At 36.8% G+C, this 21,999-nt stretch overlaps 1 protein-coding gene across 1 annotated transcript; it reads right to left on the bottom strand.

The window, feature by feature from the left end:
* Positions 1-80: 80 nt before the first annotated feature.
* On the bottom strand, positions 81-20,935 carry LOC127641073 (uncharacterized). The gene is made up of 10 exons (XM_052123837.1): positions 16,691-20,935; positions 12,336-14,406; positions 11,289-11,388; positions 8,652-8,729; positions 8,467-8,565; positions 7,909-8,041; positions 7,691-7,805; positions 3,502-3,623; positions 1,405-1,488; positions 81-1,302 (listed from the first exon to the last, which is right to left on the bottom strand). Exons 1-10 carry the CDS (start codon positions 16,983-16,985, stop codon positions 1,223-1,225), a joined length of 3,177 nt encoding a protein of 1,058 aa, XP_051979797.1. The 5' UTR covers positions 16,986-20,935; the 3' UTR covers positions 81-1,222.
* Between the last annotated feature and the right edge of the window lie 1,064 nt (positions 20,936-21,999).

Below are 21,999 nucleotides of genomic sequence, written 5' to 3'. Positions count from 1 at the left end.
ATTAATATAACTTCAATATTTCATCCTGACATATAAAAAGCCAACAAAAAACAGCAATGTTTTAATGTTTAAATGTTTTAATAGATGACAGTCAGTAATACATCTGTAATAAATCAATAATACATCAGTATTAGATCAGTAATAGACGACAAATAGTTAAAGTTGTTTTGTTAGAAGTCAAAAGTGCCCCTGATCGAAGAAACACCAATAAATGTACTATAAATCGCATTTATATATTAATGTATGAAGTATGTGTACTTATATAATAATTAGATATTATTTTACAAATAAAGGCATATATACATTATTGAAATAAATGATCATACTTGACACCGTCTTATTGAAAGCCACAAATGAGTTTGGATAACATGCAATACAATTACGTGTGCAAAATCCGCATTTAAATATAGGTGTGATCAAACTCTTTGTGTCTATTTGCGTGAATATTCTTAGTAAATAACCAGCAATACACCCACAAAGCATGGGCACAATTTGCTAGATTGAGCAAGCAAACTAGTACCCTTGATTATTTGGGATCTTAGATCTTAAACCAAATTGTACAAACTCTATTTTATGAAAATAAGGGCTGTGTTCAATTCACATGGATTTCATCACATAAAATATACAATCAGGGCGCTACATGGAAGGAAAGGGGTATAAAACAGTATTGTGTCAAGCTTTTGTGGAATCTACAAACAAAGTTATTTGTCCTGTCAATCCTGTTTGAAACACCTGAAGAGTAGAGCAGCATAATCCAGAAAATGGAGAAACTCAATCATATAATTATCATATAAGGATTGTGGTATGGGAACAATCAGATATGGGTGAGTGAAATGCACATTAAAAGAATGAAGGGAGGAAATTTAGACTGAAGCATTGTTCAGAATGGAGTACTAGCTTAATACTTACTGAATACTGGCCATCCAGATTCTGTATTTAAAGTATACAGAAAAATTAACATACTGTGCCCAGAGTGCATACTATATACTGCAGAAATAAGGGTAAGTAGGGGTAGTATTTTAGTACACTACTTAAAACGTACCAGGGACATTTTACAGTATTGATTCTTGTAATATTGACAATTTGATGTTCCAAAGTTGGGGGGTCTGGGAGCCTCTGCACCACCTCAGAAGAGTTTATTAAGGGTTTATTAAAGGTAATAAGGAGAAGGTACTGATTTGAGATAATGTGACATTTCAATGTCCGTCTAGTGTTGGATCAGTCACCCGAGCAGGAAGACTATAGTTGTCATGATGATTGGTAATGTCGTGCAGGGGACCAGCATCAGTCCTGTGCTTCCACCTGAGGAGGGAAAATAAAATTGATGCAGATGCTCCAGTTGATACAGTGTACAACGCAATCAGTAATGCTAAAATTGTTGGTAAACACTAAGTTAGGGCTTACTTCGACTGCACGCCTTTGATTCTTTGAACACACCCATCTTCTCACTGTTCTTAACAGAGTTTAGCTTGTCCTTGCTCACCTCACCTGGAAAACAAGTTGATTTCGTAATCATTTTCATCATTATGTCAATGCAAATATGTTGTAACATCTCTGTTTTCATTCATTTAAGTAAGAAGTAATGGGGTAGAAATATTTATATGGAAATAAATGTCCTTCATATAGGACCTATATCAGGGCTATTCAACTGGTGACCCATGGGCCAATTCTGGCCTGTTTGAAATTTTCAGTGGCCTGCCTGATGTTGTCAGTTGACTTAGGGGCTGTTCACACTGAACTTGTTTGTGTCTGTTCATGCTGTTTTTCAATTGTTTTCCTATGTAAACTTGAGCTAGATGCAAGTTACACCACTTCTCAATGTTTTTACAGTGTCTTGTGCAAGAACTCCAAGTTTTAAGATTTAGATTTTTTTTATTTTGTTTTTATTTTGTTTTATTTTAATGGAACGGAAAGATTAAAGTCAAAATCATGGATGACTCATGGATGACTGATAAGCAAGAGTTCAGAGAAACAGAAAAGTTCTGTTCATTAATTTGGTCAAGAAAACGTTAGATTTGAAAAGTCAAAAGTTTAAATCATTGCATATTGTCTATAACAAACTTACATTTGGGTAACGTTGGATACAACTTCACCAACAACAACAAACTTCACTGTTGTTGTGTAATACAAATATTATTATCAGTCTTAATATTTCTCCGTTATGGCCCAATTTTGAAAGCCCTTTTGGGGGTGCTCCAACATTTTTTGCTTGAAAATTGTTCTTGTGGAAAAAAAAGTTAAAGATATAAAGACATAGATGTTTTATTTATATAGTAAACAAATATTATAGGCCTACAATAACACAATATCTGATAGGAGCTTGATGTTAAAATATTCTTGGCCCATATGCACCAAAGATTTTGTTTCCATCTGGCCCACTAGTCGATGAAGATTAATAGCCCTGTCATATATCCAATGTAAGCTCTCATTCTCAGGAATGTGATTGTACAGTTTATTTTGTTGCCCTAATCCCACAGTTTGAAAGATTTTCAAAATAATAAAAATCAAATTGTTTTGTCAAATAAAAATGTCTCTTTTATGCTCCGATAACTGCTGCTATAAGCCCCAAGTAGCCAAGAAATTTATATCTGCTTTTTTCCTTAGGGATTTTTCTAAAAAATGAGCAATATTTTACTTGTCTTTGAGCTTGCTTGGCTGAATAATCCAGTATTATATTTTAGATGTCCAGAAAAAAATGTGTCATCCAGAAGTAAAAGCATGCAAAACAAATTATCAGAAAATATGTTTTGGACTATTGATGATGATGAATGTTTTATATCTACGCAAAGGGGAGGATCTCCTTTCTAATGACACATAGATTGAGTTTCTATTCCACTCAGAGGCCGATATATTTAATGCAACAATGAGGGTGGTGCTTGAACTGAAAATTAGACCGAATGTCTATGGATGAGCACATTTGTGAGGGCTACAATGCTCTAGAGTGCCTCCTACATTTCAGATCAGTATATTGTGATGGAATGTGATAGAGAATTTTTATTCTAGTGGTTTCTGCCACCTTGTGTAATAAAATAAAAATAAAACTTTCAAAGTGAGGTAGAGTGAACAGAACCAGAATTACATGTTTACAAATTCAGTATTATTTATGAATATTTGGAGTCTTGACATTTTTAGCAATTAATCCACAGTATGTGTGAATGGTGAGTTTTTATATTTGAGTGTGAAAAATTGCAGGCAGACCCAAAAATGCATCAGAGTTTAAGGGGTTAACACTAAGTTTCTACCTTGTTGAGTTTACTTAAACCTTTCAGATTGTAATTAAACTTAGATTTTCAAGTTGAAAGGGTTGAACGCTTTATAGAAAAACCACTAACACACATTTAAAAGTCAAGACAAAATAAGTACGTCTCTTTTTTAGATGACCAATCAGATCAACATGTATGAAATGTATGAATAAACTGTTGACTGATTCATTTGTGACAAAATACTAGACATATTTGTAATTGACAGAATGAAACACTTCACGTATTATGTTTTGTGTACCTGACACCAGATAGTTGACCTGCTGGCACTTCCCATCAGATATGGGAGAAGCACTTGGTAAGATGGTAACTCTGGACATTGTGATGTTAAGCACATCTGCCACTCTCTCCCGAAAGTCATATCTGTATAGAATAGTAAATGTGTTGTAATGAAAAATATTTATTGCTCTTTGGACAAGAAATGACCTACAGTATATTGTGATCAGGGACTAAAAAATGGTTCAAGGAACGAAAACGAAAAACAAAAATGAACAGAAAAAGGGAATTCCCTTTCAATCGTTCTGGAGTGAAAACTTTATTTTGAAATGCTGGTAACCTGTTCATGATTTCTATGCTGATAATCACCCCACATGGGAAAAAATTAGATTTGCTTATTTTGGGTGAGGGAAGTAGGGCTTTTTTAGCTTGTTGTTCCAGACCAGGTCCTTTGTTTCTCTTGCGAGATCTGGCAACATTGCAACTGGTAGGCTATGTCACCCACTCTTAGCACAGAGTACTGTCATTTCAACCCTTAATCACTGTTAAGTGAGGTAGAGTGAACAGAACCAGAATTACATGTTTACAAATTCAGTATTATTTATGAATATTTGGAGTCTTGACATTTTTTGCAATTAGTCCACAGTATGTGTGAGTTTTTATATTTGAGAAATTGTGAAAAATTGCAGGTAGACCCAAAAATGCATCAGAGTTTAAGGGGTTAACACTAAGTTTCTACCTTGTTGAGTTTACTTAAACTTTTCAGATTGCAATTAAACTTAGATTTGCAAGTTGAAAGGGTTGAAATCTTTTAGGTATTATTTCTCATTCTGTTATAAACTATTTTGAGAACATATGATAATGATTTTGAGATCACTATTACTATTGCTCATTCTTAGGTTTAGGAATTGAACAAACCCCAAACCCTGCATATTAAACGCCTGTGTGTAACATGTCGCAACCGCATAGGAACACACTGAAAACCACCCCTAGCACTGTGGTGGTGAGATTTCCTCAGCCAAGCAAACTGTAAAAATCTAGTTAAAAGTGTATCATTCAAAACAATGCTTATAAAAAATATATATATATATTTTTCCTGTATCGGTGTTGTCCTGTATGCACTGTTCGGTCATTTTTTACAAAAAAATCTTCAATTTATGCATTTGGCAGACGCTTTTATCCAAAGCGACTTACAGTGCACTTATTACAGGGACAATCCCCCCGGAGCAACCTGGATTAATTGACTTGCTCAAGGACACAATTGTGGTGATTGTGGGGATCGAACCTACAACCTTCTGATTACCAGTTCAGTGCTTAGCCCACTACGCCACGACCACTACCTATCAATAAAACTGGTTTTCTTTATCTGATGGGTACGACACTTGGTGACTTTTCATCCATTTAATATCTGAACACACACACAAAACTGTTTATTTGATCATTCTATGTGGTAGAAAAAAAAGTCACACTTATACTGTTCCTGGTCAAAAGTGACCGCCATAGGAAATTAATGGGAAACAATAAAATGTTTTTTTTTGTTTGTTTGTTTGTTTTTTGCATAGTTCATTTTATAAAATCTAATAAACAGGGGTGAGACTACCAAACATCAAGAGTGCAAGAGTGCAAAAACACACACACACACACACACACACACACACACATAAATACACACACACACAAACACACTCACACATACACACACTCACACATACACACACACACACACACACACACACACGATTGAAGTTACATTTCTTTCATAGCAATTTAATAAATTACACTCTTAATGTTTCCGGTCACAACTGTAATGTGATTCAATAATGAACAAGGCATAAGGGTTAAAAGAACATTATTAACCCTGCTATGATATTCGGTCATTTTTTACCTAATTTTTTTTCCTCATTTAGTACAAATGGTTTCCTTTATCTGAGCAGTAGAAGAATTGGTGACTTTTCCTCCATTTGCCATCTGAACATACAAAATAAAAAAATAACAAAAATGGGCTTGATTCGATAAGTCTAAGTGGTCGTAAAAAAAAGAGACACATTTGTATGATTGAAATAAATTATTGGTAGTAAAATACTTATTTTGTGTGTTTGTAACACCATGGCCAGGTTTGATTGCAAGCATAATGAACAACAAAAACTGACATTCAAATGCTAAACTTTGACAAATAATAGTTTGATAATGTATAAATATATATCAAAATGCATATCTTGTGAAAAAAATATGGGTTACAACAAGCCATCAGCCTACACAGAAGGTGGCTTCTGCATCTACTGGCTATAACTGGCATTACATGGTCATGTTATTCATATTTTGTTCACCAGATGGCAGCCTTACACATTACATATGTCACATTCTCATACACTCACCTAAAGGATTATTAGGAACACCTGTTCAATTTCTCATTAATGCAATTATCTAATCAACCAATCACATGGCAGTTGCTTCAATGCATTTAGGGGTGTGGTCCTGGTCAAGACAATCTCCTGAACTCCAAACTGAATGTCAGAATGGGAAAGAAAGGTGATTTAAGCAATTTTGAGCGTGGCATGGTTGTTGGTGCCAGACGGGCCGGTCTGAGTATTTCACAATCTGCTCAGTTACTGGGATTTTCATGCACAACCATTTCTAGGGTTTACAAAGAATGGTGTGAAAAGGAAAAACATCCAGTATGCGGCAGTCCTGTGGGCTGAAAATGCCTTGTTGATGCTAGAGGTCAGAGGAGAATGGGCCGACTGATTCAAGCTGATAGAAGAGCAACTTTGCCTGAAATAACCACTCGTTACAACCGAGGTATGCAGCAAAGCATTTGTGAAGCCACAATACGCACAACCTTGAGGCGGATGGGCTACAACAGCAGAAGACCCCACCGAGTACCACTCATCTCCACTACAAATAGGAAAAAGAGGCTACAGTTTGCAAGAGCTCACCAAAATTGGACAGTTGAAGACTGGAAAAATGTTGCCTGGTCTGATGAGTCTCGATTTCTGATGAGTCAGAATTTGGCGTAAACAGAATGAGAACATGGATCCATCATGCCATGTTACCACTGTGCAGGCTGGTGGTGGTGGTGTAATGGTGTGGGGGATGTTTTCTTGGCACACTTTAGGCCCCTTAGTGCCAATTGGGCATCGTTTAAATGCCACGGCCTACCTGAGCATTGTTTCTGACCATGTCCATCCCTTTATGGCCACCATGTACCCATCCTCTGATGGCTACTTCCAGCAGGATAATGCACCATGTCACAAAGCTCGAATCATTTCAAATTGGTTTCTTGAACATGACAATGAGTTCACTGTACTAAAATGGCCCCCACAGTCACCAGATCTCAACCCAATAGAGCATCTTTGGGATGTGGTGGAACGGGAGCTTCATGCCCTGGATGTGCATCCCACAAATCTCCATCAACTGCAAGATGCTATCCTATCAATATGGGCCAACATTTCTAAAGAATGCTTTCAGCACCTTGTTGAATCAATGCCACGTAGAATTAAGGCAGTTCTGAAGGCGAAAGGGGGTCAAACACAGTATTAGTATGGTGTTCCTAATAATCCTTTAGGTGAGTGTATATTCTTCATGTTACAACTTATAGAAGTGTAGGTTCTGATTTTTAGTTTACTTTTCAAAAATGTGCTTATTTGTATGTGCAAATTAATGGTAGCATTTTGAAATGTGCATGTAAATATGATCAATAAATTGCATAAAACCCCAAAAGAATTTCATAATTTTATTGTTCTCACTTCAGGGAAGAAAAAAATGTATCATCATCATCATCATCATCATAAAAAAAAAAAAAAAACATCTGACACTTCTGGTCAAAAATGACCACAAATACCAAAAGGATGTGCCATTTTTCAAAACCATTAGAGAGTTAACCGTTTTTTAATTTTGTTTTAACAATTACCAATTGGAAAGGCGGCGGCGGATCACTGGAACCGGAAATTAAAAAATATATTTTCTGCTCAGAATGAAGCAAAATGAAAAACATTTTGCTTTTAGTCCAAAGTTTGAATTCTCTGTCAATGACACTGATAATTATGAATATAATCATTATCATGGCGATTGTCATATTCATAACAACATTTAATTTAAAAAAACCTTGACGGTAGGGCCAAATATCTTTTGATATTGATTATCAGTTTTAAGAGTCCGTTATTGACAGTATTTGTATAAAAAATATATTTGTGAATATATTATATTTGTCCCACCTGCTGAAGGAGGCCACGATGGGGAAATTCTGCATGGCAGAAGGAGATGCTGGTAGAATATCTGCACATGCAGTTGTGCCGTTACTCAGTCTAATAACCAATGACCTCTGGACAACTGAGGGTAAACATTGAGTTAACATGTAACTTCGCAACACATACAATTTTATAAATATTATCAGTGTATGTGTGTGTATAAAAATTTTATTCTAATCTGCTACCTGTAAAGTCTCCGGTGAGCTGCAAATTAATGTCGTTGTACAACTGTCTTTTGATGAGACTTATGGAGCCATGTTTACCTGTCAGATCTCCAACCTCACAGGACAGAGCACTGACCTGAGAACAGCTGGTGTTCTGAGAGAGTGAGAGCATTTATTTATTTCTTGTCTGACTTCACCTTCACCATGTTTCTGTTGAACTATATTTGCATCATATCATGGTCTTTAGTTGTCAGTGGCTATCTTGCATAGGCCTTTCAATGTAATCAAAAACAAAATCAGTCATTCTCCAATGGGTTACAATATGGTTAGCAGAACAGTAACACAATGTAAAAAGATTTCCTATTAAAGCCTATTCTATTAAAAGTTAAATATATTTCTACCTGATCTGACCTTTAAAAATGATTTTTGTTGGTGTAACCCAATAGAATCAGGTTGATTCAGTCGTATCAAATAATATATTTAGATGTGACCAAATTAAGCACATTTTTAGGTGAGCTGTCAAAGCATGTTTCAAAACACTATTTTGGCATTCAAAGATATTCCTACTTCCTCTCTTACCTCTGCTGTCATGTTAAATGGGTTATACATTTCTCTAGAACATGTACTACGATCCAACCCCATCGAATCATCTGCGATGTACCAGGATGCTTTTGTAACCTATAAATAAATGAAAGAGTACCCATATAATATGATGCATTTTATTGACATTATGACGGTCTGACAAAATATTTATTTCAACTTACATTAAGTGATTGCGATGCACGCACATCCACCTCTAAAATAGCATCACCGTAGCTGCCATCAGGAAAACTCTGTTGGGACTAAAGTCATGGAAATTACATCACAATGTGTGAATTGCTTCATTCAAGCCTATGCTTATAATAAAAGTACTCCTAGATTTTAAGAGAATTTTTTAACAACTTAACACCACATTGCTAAGATGTTGTGGGTGGTTGCCAGGGCATTGCTATTTAGTTGCCAATGTGTTCAGGGTGGTTTTTAGCACCTTGCTATACAGTTAAAAAGGTATTCTGGATGGTTGCTAGGTTATTGCTGACTGGCCCAAGTCAAAAGAGTCTCTATGATATTCTGGTCCCTAGATATGGTTCAAGTCCTTCCTACATTGCAATACAATACATGCAATTTTCCATGTTTCATCGTTTACCAGGTCCAAATTGTTTTAAGACCAAATTAAGGAATATTCCTACCTTCTGAGCCATTCATTCTTGAAGTACCACCTGTTTTCTCCAGGGGGCAGCAAGCAAAACTCGCTGTATAAGCAATACGCCTCTTATACAGACAGAACAAACCACACTTAGGGTGTACTCACACTAGGCCCACTTGCCTTGTACCATGCCCAAGCACATTTGTGCCCCCTGCCCACTCCCCCGCTGGCCTGCACTCACATTGCAATCATTGTAAAGTTACTTACTTTGTGGGTTATTTTGAGTCATTTGGGGCACGGTGACACACGGTCCTCTCACATACCTAATTGTCAAAACCATCGTACCACTGGAATGCATCCTTTACATCCGACGAGCTGCCAGATTTACAGAGTGCATTCCGTACCTTCAGACACTGAACCCACAGTTTTTTCAGCTTGTCACGTCATTGCTCAGTAGTTCTTTGGTACCCACAAGCACAAAGATAATCACAAATGTTACCAAATATCTCATAGTTCTTCTGTGTTGTATCCTGTTGTTCCTGTATACTCTTGTCTAGCCAAATTTCCAGTAAACACTGCACCTATGCCTTAGACCAAAGTGATCCCTTTACCAAGTTGCATCATTGATGTCATGTTTCGAGTTCCGTGCTCGGTCACGGTTAGCGATCACATTAGATGCGTACCGTGCCTGAGCCAACTGAACCGTGCCCGAGCCCACCTCTTCAAGTGGGCCAAGGCATGGTTCTGCGTACTATGCCTGAGCACTGGACTTTGGGGTTGAAACGTGCTTGAGCATGATACAGATTGCCTAGTGTGAGTACACCCTTTCAGAGGCTGCTTCTTCTAACAATCCTAGGTGTGTCACAAAAATCGGTTTGATTACTCATATAAATAGACTTCATGAATAATGTGTGTAGAGGAAAGGGCTGAGTGAATCTTCCCAAACATGTTCTCATCACAGGAATATTTGTTAATTATTTCAGATATTTGACACCATAATTATTCTAAATAGCTGTACAGAGAGCTGATATGAGGTATTTTTTCAGTATCCTCCATTATGCCTCTTATGGGGTACTTTAATATATATTCTGCTTTCATTTTAATTGCTAACATTGTTTCACAGTGGCAAATTCAAGTGGCAAATAGATTTTTCATGATTTTCAACAAGAAGAGGAACTGAGACAATATACTGAAATACGAATCTGCTTATGATATGCACCTGCAGTTATATTTCTCTCATGACCATTTTTAGTTCTGTTTTATAATAGGTTAAGGAGAAGTAATCAAGAACAATGCTTTGGAATAAAAGCACCAAAACTCCCATTTTCATTTCATTTCAATTATTTCACATTGCCTTCATGGAAACAGTTCTCTAGTCAGTAAAGCTGAGTGCACATTTAAAAATAAATGTGTCAGATGCTTTGGAAAAATGTACTCTATACTGTATATATAGCTCTGAAAATGGATCATCTTTGGCATTGCTCATTTTTCTCTGTAAATCAGGTGACTTGTCCTTCCGCACACAGAAAAATGCAGGTTTGTGCAGCATGTGACAGATCCATCTGCCCGCTGTAGAGATGAGTTTCATACTGTCCCAGCAGGACAAGAGCTGTACCCCTCCACAACCATAGCATTACCAAGCCTCCGATCTCCCCCTCTTCCTCCCACCACCACATTCTCCATCCAGCACTATGAGCAGTGTCATCTTTTTGTGGCAGATTTAAAGTTATGGTAGATTTAAAACCATCACTCAGGATAAGAGCGAAGAGAGATCAGCAAGCATACTTATTATTGCTCATATTTAGGGTTAGGGTATGTTCTAATCATTTAACAACATTTAACTTCATCAAGTAACTCATCCTACACTGTTTGTGCTACAGACATGAATAACACCTCAAATCATGCTGCTTGTTGATGAGAGGTGTGCTAGTATTTCCTAAGCAATCATACTTACAATTTTGCCAGGCAGACAATAAAAGATGAAAAAGGTTTCTCTTTTGACTTGGGCCAGTAAGCAACCAATAAGCAACCGCCTAACATATTTATGCATTAAAAACCACTCAGAACACATTAGCAACCGTATAATGTCGCAACCCCCTGGAAACAACCCAGAACACCCTAGTATCATGGAAGCAAGTTTTGCACAAGCAAACACCACCTATTAAAATGTAGTTAGGTGACGTATTCTGATAAATGGCTTTAACAGCTTTATTACCATGGTCACCGTTCCGGTTACTGCACTACTGAATGTAGCCTTTGCAGTAACCCAGTATCCATCTGTAATGTTCTCCGCTAAAATATCGGTACACCTCATTCTGAGAGAAAAAGTAAGAGAAACAATTAAATTTTCCATAAATGTGACAATTTTTCTTCTAACAATCCTTGGTGTGTCACAGAAATTGGTTTGATTACTCATATAAATAGACTTCATGAATAATGTGTGTAGAGGAAAGGGCTGAGTGAATCTTCCCAAACATGTTCTCATCACAGGAATATTTGTTAATTATTTCAGATATTTGACACCATAATTATTCTAAATAGCTGTACAGAGAGCTGATATGAGGTATTTTTTCAGTATCCTCCATTATGCCTCTTATGGGGTACTTTAATATATATTCTGCTTTCATTTTAATTGCTAATGACCTGCAGTTATATTTCTCTTGTGACCATTTTTTGTTCTGTTTTATGATAGGTTAGGGAGAAGTAATCAAGAACAATGCTACACATTTTAAATAAAAAAACACCTACCTAACTAAATATGAAACATGCTTTTTCACATGATTGATCAATGACACCTTAATTGAGGAATTCTCGGAGAGTTAGATGAACTTTCTGTGAAAAATACAAAAATATCAGGCGCCCCATGACCCACATGTGCATTCTGGTCATAATCGATTTTCTATGGTGAGACATGTTTCCAATTTTGGAATTGTACCCATGTCAACAACTGATCTGTTATGTGTTAGTTGAGATCAGGTGTCAACATACAACAGAGATTGTATAAAAGTACTTGTTAGAGAATAGCCCTGTTGAACTCAGGGAATTGTTCTGTTGAGAACATAAATAAATTGTGTCACAGTTGATCTGAAACACCCTAAACAACAGCCATCAATAAAACAAGCTCTGTGATCAGCTGTGCAGAAAAGTAAAAGTATTCTAAAACAAAACACACTAGAATCTATTTCAGAGGTCATAAAGAATTGTTATTAAAGGCCAGACCCAGGTGATTGTTTGTGGATGCACGATTTGTAAAGAAACTAACCTTGAGCCATTAGTGTAATGTATGACCAGTGATCGGCCAATTATGCTGTTCGGTCCTGATAGTGGCATGTTAGAGTCTGTGAACTGATTCTGAAAGTCATTCTGACCCGTCAGTGGTCCAAACTTCCCACTTATGTCTCCAATCTCATACTGGTCAACTGTTCCACTCCCTGGAGCAGGAGAAGAGGCCATGTCCACAGAAAATGGGTTGAAGTGGCCCATGATGTTGCTGTCAGAGCAGGGTTCCTCAATGCTCTTGATTGGAAGAATATGGACGTGGTAGCCAGCAGCTCTGGAATTGAGTCCAGTGAAAGAAATGTTGAGGAATGTTGGTCCTTGAGGAGAGGCTTGGGAGAATCTGACTTGACCTTCAGAGGATCCAGGACCAAGCCAAGACTTTGAGCTAGCAGATGGAAAACGGAACAAGGTGAGGTTTGCGCATGCAATTCGTGGAGATGTTTGGTTTGAACCGTGCACCACCACAGAGCGACCAATCATTCCAGACACCCAGGAGGTGGTGTCAGTGAAAAAGCTCTTGGAGGCCACCATACCAACATCTGGAAGCAGGTCCAGAGTCTTGTGCTTGCCAGAGATATCTCCAATTTCACAAGCAAAAGGGCTGTCTGGACCACAATTAATGGCATAGCTACCCAAATTGGTGTCTAGTTTGAATGGGTTCCAATGTCCACCAGTGGAAATACAACATCCCTTATCACTGTCAGTCTCTGTGCTGATAGGATTGGTGTGGACATGCCAGTTGTGATTCTGTGTGGCTTGTGTAGAAAGTTGTCCATAAGATAGGTCCACAAACACCGAGACATCTGAATACCAGTCACTGCTGAGCTGGGTGAAGAGGACAGTCCCCACCACAGGACTGCGAAAAACTGCCTTAGCAACAGACACTTTGCCGGGGTAGCCTATACTTGCACAGGCAAACCTTGTTCCATTGAGTTGATGTATCACGACAGAGCGACCTACGATGCTATTCCGCCCAAACAGAGGCAAGTTCCAGTCCGTCAAAGTGGCCTGAAAGTTATTCAAGGTCTCCAAAGATCCATGCCTAGCACTCAGATCTCCTACCTCAAAGCGATCGTGAGTGGAACCTCTTGGGGGCGGATAAGCTGGGGCTTGAACATTCACATTAAAGGGGTTCCAGTGACCTCCAACATTGTTATTGCTACAGCTGCTCTCTGGAGGAGATCTCATCTCGGGCAAGGGAAACTGATGGACATGGAATGGACCAACTCTCTTGTTGAGGTTTGTCAGGTTGACCATTATGGTTGTGAAATCAAAGGGAGATGCTTGATGGAAGTTGAAGTACCCTTTAATCCCTCTCATGTCTAAGACTGCTCTAACTATCTTTGGAGCAACCATTCTGATCTCTGCACACATGTAGTTTGGGCTGTTGAGGTTGAGGAGTGCAAAGCGGACTTCAAAACTGAAAAAGGCAATGTCTAAGCGAGATTTCACAGGTTCTAGAGGTGATCCAATATTCAAAAAACCAAGTCTTGTGATATTTGTTGGATCCAGACGGCTGAGGAGGGTAGTGCAGTTTGTGGCAGAGCTTTGGGGGAAAAAAATACTGATATTTGCAAAAGTCGTGGTCTGATTGAGATTTCTTAGATTTGAGAGAACCCTTGCTCCTGGTTCCCCAGTCACTTGGCGGATGTAGATATTCCCAGCTATGGGACTGAAAAATCGTGACTGCCAAGTTCTGACCTGGGATTCGGACGTGAGTCCAGCACAAACCCTGGTGCCGTTACATGAATCCACCACCACTGATAGGGCATCCAGACTGAAGTTCTTTGCAAATAATGTGGACACATTTATGACAGCCTGTGGCATATCTACAGAAAACATGAAAACACTGTTTCCTATATGTGCTTTCTGACACGGTGAAGCAAAATGGCCATACATAACTGGGAATGTAGTGAGGGAGATGTTGAACCATTGACATGTGCCGGTGCCTGTGAGGTTAACGGTGGACTTCTGGTCCATGGAATCAAAGACGACCCAACCAGTTACCCCCATCATGTTAAAATCAGCACGGTACCGAACACAGGAAGCACAACCTGAACAGAGAAAGGAGAAGAATTAAAAAAGAATAAAAAACCAACATAGAGCTTTTTGGTTTGTTTGTACTTGAAAATTGATTGTATGTATTGAAGATTTATACACTGCTAACGGCACATATCTACACTTTAAAATGTGTATAAATATTTTTGCATGATATGACTCATTTGTATGACAATTTTGTATGATTTTTATTTTTGTATGATTTTATTTAGTCTTATTTAACTGTGTCTATACATTTGAATAAAACAAGTTGATTTGGATGTTACAAGTGTATTGTTTTGGCATTTAATTTAATGTAATTTCATCTACATAAATATTAAAAATGTTTGTTCACATGATCAATGACTCCGTAATTAAGGAATTCCTGGAGTGTCAGATAATAGGACCACTTTCTGTGAAAAATAAAAAATATCAGGCTCCTAATGACACACACATATGCATTTTGATGATAATCTATTTAGTATTTACATTTATGCATTTGGCAGACACCAAAGTGCCTTACAGTGCACTTACTACAGGGACAATCCCCCCGGAGCAACCTGGAGTTAAGTGCCTTGCTCAAGGACACAATGGGGCTTGAACCAGCGACCTTGTGATTAACAGTTATGTTCTTTAGCCCACTACGCCACGACCACTCCACAGTATGGTGAGTCATGTTTCCAACTTGGGAACAGTGCTCATGTCAACAACTGATCTGTTATACGTTTGTTAGACTACACTGATGTGGAACAATACCAGATCAATATCAGATCCACTCAGGTGTCAGGTGGTTCAGGTGTCCATAATTAATCAACATTTCAACATTACAACATTTCTAAGAGATTCTCTAACAAGAACTTGTTAGGGAATTGCCCTCTTGAATTCTGGGAATTGTCCTGTTGAGAACATAAATAAATTATGTCACAGTTGATTTGAGACACCCTAAACATCAGCCATCAATAAAACAAGCTCCGTGATCAGCTGTGCAGAAAAGTAAAGTTATTAGTAAAGCATTTGGAAGTCATGGAGGCATGATGTATACCATGGTTGTGCTTATTTAAAGGTACAATTAACATTTTTACTAATACAAATTAACTATGGCTACAATAATTTTAGGCTTGTTAAAGTACGTATGCAATACCTGTTTCCAGTCAAATCTTTCCACAAAGATTTCAACCAAAGTAAATGTTATAAATTTGGCACTTTTTTGTTTATGTTAAGTTTTATGACTCCTTCTGGAACACAAAGTATCACTTGTTCACTGAACAATTGAATCACGGTCAAGCTGTTATAGTGCACCTTGATCCATGTATCAACTAACTGAGAAAGCATCATATCTAAACCTTAAAATGCATAGCTTTAAATGTATCCCTCTGTAATATATGGGTCAAAATGATGCAATTACATTTTTTTTTTTTTTTTAAATACTACTTGTTTTGTCAATTAAAATAAATTGTAACAATAATTTAGATTGTGTCTTTTTGTACATACTTAGCTATATAAATTGGGACAAATGTGTCCCCAGAGGTTAGCTAAAAGCCTCTGTTGGGGACATTTAGGGATTCTCATCTGGAAATTTGGTGGAAAAGAAAGCATTTTTAAAAGATTCTAAAATTGGAAAAGGTTTTCTATTGTGGTCTGGGTTAGTATAGTCTAGTAATTATAATTAGCTTTATATAAAAACCATCAAAGTCTATGGTACATCCCCATTTCAATAGTTAAGTAAACGTGTGTCTGTGTGTTTGTTTCCAACCTCCACTGTCAATAAAGTTATACTGTAAATTTCATTGGATAAAAAGCATTTGCAAAATGACAGCTTGGTATTTGTCTTAATATGAATCTGAATATGAACAACATATTTAACATTGCCTATTTATATAGGCAATATACTAATAGGAAAATGACAACATTTAAAATGTACACACATGTAAAATAGGGGTATTATAACAATACAACTACCTTTGCATAAAAATAACAAATAGCAAAATAAATGTGAAAACAATTAGTTGACATGATCAAAGACACTTTATTGAGGTTTTCGTAAAACATCAGATGAAAAGATCACTGCAGGTGAAATAAATTTAGCATATAATGCATATCCTGTGCATAGCATGTGAATTTTTAGGTTAATATGACACATTGATCTAGGAGACACAGCAAATCCAGAAACTTTTAATGTATTTAGCAAGAATTTTCGGCAAACATAAACTCAAAGTTGAATCATGTTAAGAGTTACAAAACACCCCAAATATGCATGCGCATATCCCTAATTCTTTTAGGAAAAAATAAATCAGCACTTACCCCACAGGCTAAACAGAATAACAGCTCTTGGAAGCAACATGTTTACAGCTGCTGTTTGGGTGTGCGAGTGTGCGTTTGTGAGCAGTTGAAAATAATAGAGATCAAATGTGAGTGGTTTCACAAGGGAAGCCCCTTTGTGTGCATACACAAGTCTATACACCTCCTGTGTGTGTGTGGACTCTGACTCTTTTGTGTGTGTGTAACTGGTTTGAATGAAACTGTGTGCTTGTCTCTTCAAAAGTCGAGAGGAAGGGCAGTTTAAGGAGTGGTTTGATGGCAACGTCGTTCTAAACATCCTGTGTTCACACTTTTTGAACACAGACACTGAAACAGCTGATATTACATTGTTTCAAATGTATGTACCTGCTGAAAACAACTTCTACTTTGGGTCAACATTAAATAGGTATATGGGACGATAGGATAGCATATTAATTATGGGTGAAATTAAGGCATTACAGCAGTAGGCATACATTAGCGAATAGAAAAACAACATAATACACTATAATAAACAAAAATAATTTAAAAGAAAATCTAAAACAGATGTAACATGGTTTAACAGGTAAACCTCAATGTCATGAGCAGGCCAAAATAGAATTTGCAGACTTTTTTGCCATTTCCTAAGCTGATTTTGCACTTAAACGTGTTTAACAATTTAAGCTTTGCGGGTATTTTTAAAGATTTCCTGTTTCAGTGGCATACCCAAAATTAAAGGCTTATAACTCGACAAAAAACAAACAAAGCAACAAAAAAACAAAAACATTTAGGATCAAGTCTTTGGTATAATTTTAAAAGATTTAACATTTGACTGTATATCTTAAGGTGTAAATAAGGTAGCTCCAAAAAACTGCTTTTATTTTGTTCCCCATCAAGTCACTTGTATAATTTTGTGATGATACGACAAAGCAACCAAAAGTTATAGCATTACAAAAATAATTCAAAGCCTCTCCAAACAAATAAAACATAATAACTGTACATAAGAACTAATTAAACATGCAAATACAACAATGACTAAAGGAATGCTCTCTCCAAAGCATGCAGGCATGAGTAACGAGATCTCATTCAGTTCAATTCTGTGTCATTTGAGCCATCATTGAGCCATCACTTGGCCCCATCTGGTGGTGTAATTAGAGTGAACAATCCTCTTTGCCCATATTTGGATGACTTACACCTCTGGTTGCAGTGATCTGAATCCTAATACAGTTGGTTTAACTTTCCATGACCCTGGACAATGTACTACATTATTTCTAATGAAGTCATCTGAACCAGGAAAGCTTATGTGTTTTTAGAACATAACACATTTTCTGCTGTGCACACAAATGCGGCAAATAAGCAACACATGTTTACATGTAAAATACTGTATGTCAAAGACATATGCTTAGCTATTACTCGCTTTATTTTTGTCTGTGAGTAAAACAAATAGGCTGGGTGTATTCTACTCTGAGAGCTTTCCAATGACATGACACATGGCTATTTGATCAGTTTGATATTTTTACCGATTAAAAACCGATTTACCGAATGATCAAAACGGTACAACTCTGATTTGTCTGCAAATTTCAAAGCGCTTGTATAGTTTCAGTCATAATGCCTCAGTGCATTGTAAAATACAGCTTCTAAGCTTTAAAACAAAACCTATTTTATTTTGGTCAATATTGTAGTTATTAATCATTTTGTTCTATTTTTTTCCTGTGGGCCCAGCGTTTAATGGGTTAAATATGTGAAAAAGAGCTAAGATAACTTTGCTCTTTTTATAGCTTTAAAAAGGAGGTGCAACACTGTATTTGATTAAAACTTGCATGATGTTTTGGCCACCCTCATGGCCTTCATCAGACATCAAGAAGAACTTGAACAAAGAACATTTAAAATGATTTTGTCTTTTTCATAAATGAAACCATCAAATTAGCCCTAATATTTGATAAACAAACACTCAGGGGTAATTTTTGGTCTAAGCTGCTCTTGGAGGCTCTAGATGCTCTTCAGCTGGTGCTATTTTAGATACACAAGAGATCACTAAGAGAGAGTGCTCAACAATTACACAAGTGTAGCGGCGTGTGTGTAGAAAAACAAGAGAGAAAAAATAAATAAAGTTGACTAAACATGCCAACAACAGCTGCTCTGCATCAAGTTATATACTAATCTGTTGTGTTAACTAATTATCTGATCTTTCACTTATTATTAGCTTGGGGCAGCTCATTTAGGTTTTAAACTTAACAAACTAAGTTTTACTTCAAGTTCACACAAAGACATACAGGCAGTGCAGTGTATGTGCTTTAGGACAATGACACAGATATAGTTTTAGAAGGGGAGATAAGAGGATGGACTTTTGGGATGTTCAGTATTTCTTTATTTTAACCAAAATACATTTATTTATTGCTTTAACCAAAAACAAAAGAAGAAAGTGAAACTGGAGATTTATAGTTTAAAAAAAGGATTTACAGTTGAAGTCAGAAGTTTGCATACATTTAGGTAGAAGTCATTAAAACTAATTTTTCAACCACTCCATAGATTTCATATTAGCAAACTATAGTTTTGGCAAGTCGTTTAGGACATCTACTTTGTGCATGACACGAGTAATATTTACAACAATTGTTTACAGACAGATTGTTTCACTTTTAATGGACTATATCACAATTCCAGTGGGTCCCAAGTTTACATACACAAAGTTAAAACTGTGCCTTTAAGCAGCTTGGAAAATTCCACAAAATGATGTCAAGCCTTTAGACAATTTTCCAATTAGCTTCTGATAGGAGGTGTACCAGTGGATTTATTTTAACCTACCTTCAAACGCATTGCCTCTTTGCTTGACATCATGGGAAAACAGTTTGCTATAGTGCAATGTCGTACAAGGCCTCTAGAGGGAAGCATTTCTCCATGGTAACGATGTGCAATTTCCATATAAAATGTTACGTTGTAGTCTGCTGTGAATAATATACCAAGTTGTACCTCTAGATGGTGGCAAAGCTTTGAAACGAAAGGTTCCTTTATTTATTCTGACATCATGTCAGCCCAGACTGCAGACCCATATACTAGACTAAATGGCTCATGCGTTTTCTGTAAATACATTTTTTTTTAGTGTGGGGAACTACAAATTATTTGTAAGGAGCAAATTAAAGGCACGTTTATTTTATTGTCTCCCAAAACACTAATATGCAACAAAAACTATAAGTACTTGCCTAAACACCTGTTTGTCACTATACACCGCACAGACATCCTGACCCATGAGATCATTGCATGCCAGGTCTAAAGTTTGAGTTTGAGGAAATTTGATCAAACATTTGTCATTTTTAAAATGTTGCAAATGTATGTAGCTAATGAGAATACATACAATTATCACATTTATAAAACACTTATTTGTCCTTTTCAGTTTTGTTCAAGGTGATTAAATCAAACTTTTTTAAATAATGGTGCAATAAGTGAAAGGATATTTTTGGGGTAAAATAGCCCCCCAGTGCAGGGGCTAAAGGCCCTCATAAAAAAATTGGGGGTTGAAAAGATTTATGAAAAATATTCAAAGTGGACTTACATTGACTGATCCAGTCACAATAGAGATTATTATGTTTAATAAATATTTGTGATGTTATGAAATGTCAAGTGTTTTTTTTTAAAAATAAAGCATTATCTTAATGTGAAACTCAAAAAGTACCTTGCTGTCTCAAATGTATTTCTTCTGCTGAACAAAGAATATTTCAGCTCTGTAAGTCCATACAATGCAAATGAATGGGGACCATAATTTTTAAGCTCTAGTGGTGAATTCCATGTCTTCAGAAGAGATATGATAGAGGTGTGTGTGTGTGTGTGTGTGTGTGTGTGTGTAACAGATCAATATTTAATTTGTTTTATTACTATAAATTCTCCTCCCTGTCCAGTATGTGGCAATATGCACAAAGATTGGGAATCACCAAAAACAAAAGAAGAATGTGAAAGTGAAAGTGGAGATTAACAGTAAAAATAAAAAAAGGATTTAAATATTGATCTGTTTCTCATCCACACCTTTCTGAAGATATGGATTTAAATACTAGAGTCATATGGATTACTTTTATGCTGATTTATGTTCTTTTTGGAGCTTCAAATATTTGGTCACCATTCACTTCCATTGTATGGACATACAGAGCAGAAATATTATTCGAAAAATCTTAGTTTGTGTTCAGCAGAAGAAAGAAAGTTATACACATCTTGGATGACATGAGGGTGAGTAAATTATGAGAATTTTCATTTTTGGGTGAACTACCCCTTTAACTTTTTAGATTAAATAATAAAATGGATTGTCCCGGCCCTGATTGCTGATTGGTTACTACAGGACTCAGAACACTTGTTCACCTAGCTTCAGTGTACCTTGTAAGGATGATATATTGTATAATTCATTTGTTCCATTTATTTATGTGGATACTTTTTGTTTTCTAAGAGGCTATAGGTCACTCTAGGACCAAATGAGAGACACAAGGCATTTCAGGTCTTTTTTTTTTTTTTTTGGACAATCTTGGTGTTTATTTTATGTATTGCATTTTAACTCGTAGCTACAGTCAGTGAATTTTTACAAAGAATGGCCACAAGTTCAACAGGACCTCTGTTCACCCCGGATGGAAAAGCTTTACTTTTAATAGACCCCTTAACCTAAGTCACTTGACAGGGCTTATATTCACCATGCATCTCAAAACATAGATGCTGTTCCAGGATCAGTTTAGCTTAATTTCCTCATATAGGAGTGACTGAGATTAGAGATGTGGGAAAGCTGATCCCAGACCAGCACCACTTCTCTTGGAAGTCTTAAAATGGTCTCAGAGACATTGATGAGCCATTCTCATCAAAACAAAATAAGCACTGGCATCTCAGTAGGGGCCCTGACTTTAAATAGTGCAGATTTATAATCCAACAAAACATAATAAATCAAAAAGGAGAGGCAATAAAAGGACGAAAAAAGAAGCAACAAGAGAGAGGTGTTATGAAAGAGCACTGCGTTCACACTCAAACACACGGCCGTCCATTAGACGTCTCCGCATGACCAACAAGTTCATATCTGACTAAAACAGTCAATACAAAAACTCTCTTAACAATGGGAGGGTGTCCAACTACTCCACACATATGGTCCCTTAGTTCAGCAGCCAATAGCATTTGGTTGACGCTGTATCTGGAAAGCGAGCAGATGTTCAAACTGCTCCATCACAGGTAGAACAATTCCAGATCAGACTTGGCTTGCATTCGCACTAAAGCAGCTCTGCGTTTGGGGGAAATCACAGACGGAGCAAGTAAGAACAAAGGAAAAGAGATACACTAGCTTTAGCGTTAAAAGAACGGTGAGGGGAATGACGTCATAG

This window comes from Xyrauchen texanus, chromosome 50, assembly GCF_025860055.1.
Source record: "Xyrauchen texanus isolate HMW12.3.18 chromosome 50, RBS_HiC_50CHRs, whole genome shotgun sequence".
In the NCBI taxonomy this organism is placed as follows: Eukaryota; Metazoa; Chordata; class Actinopteri; order Cypriniformes; family Catostomidae; genus Xyrauchen; species Xyrauchen texanus.
Note: the sequence above shows the minus strand (reverse complement) of the source record. Positions and strands in the feature narration are given on the sequence as shown.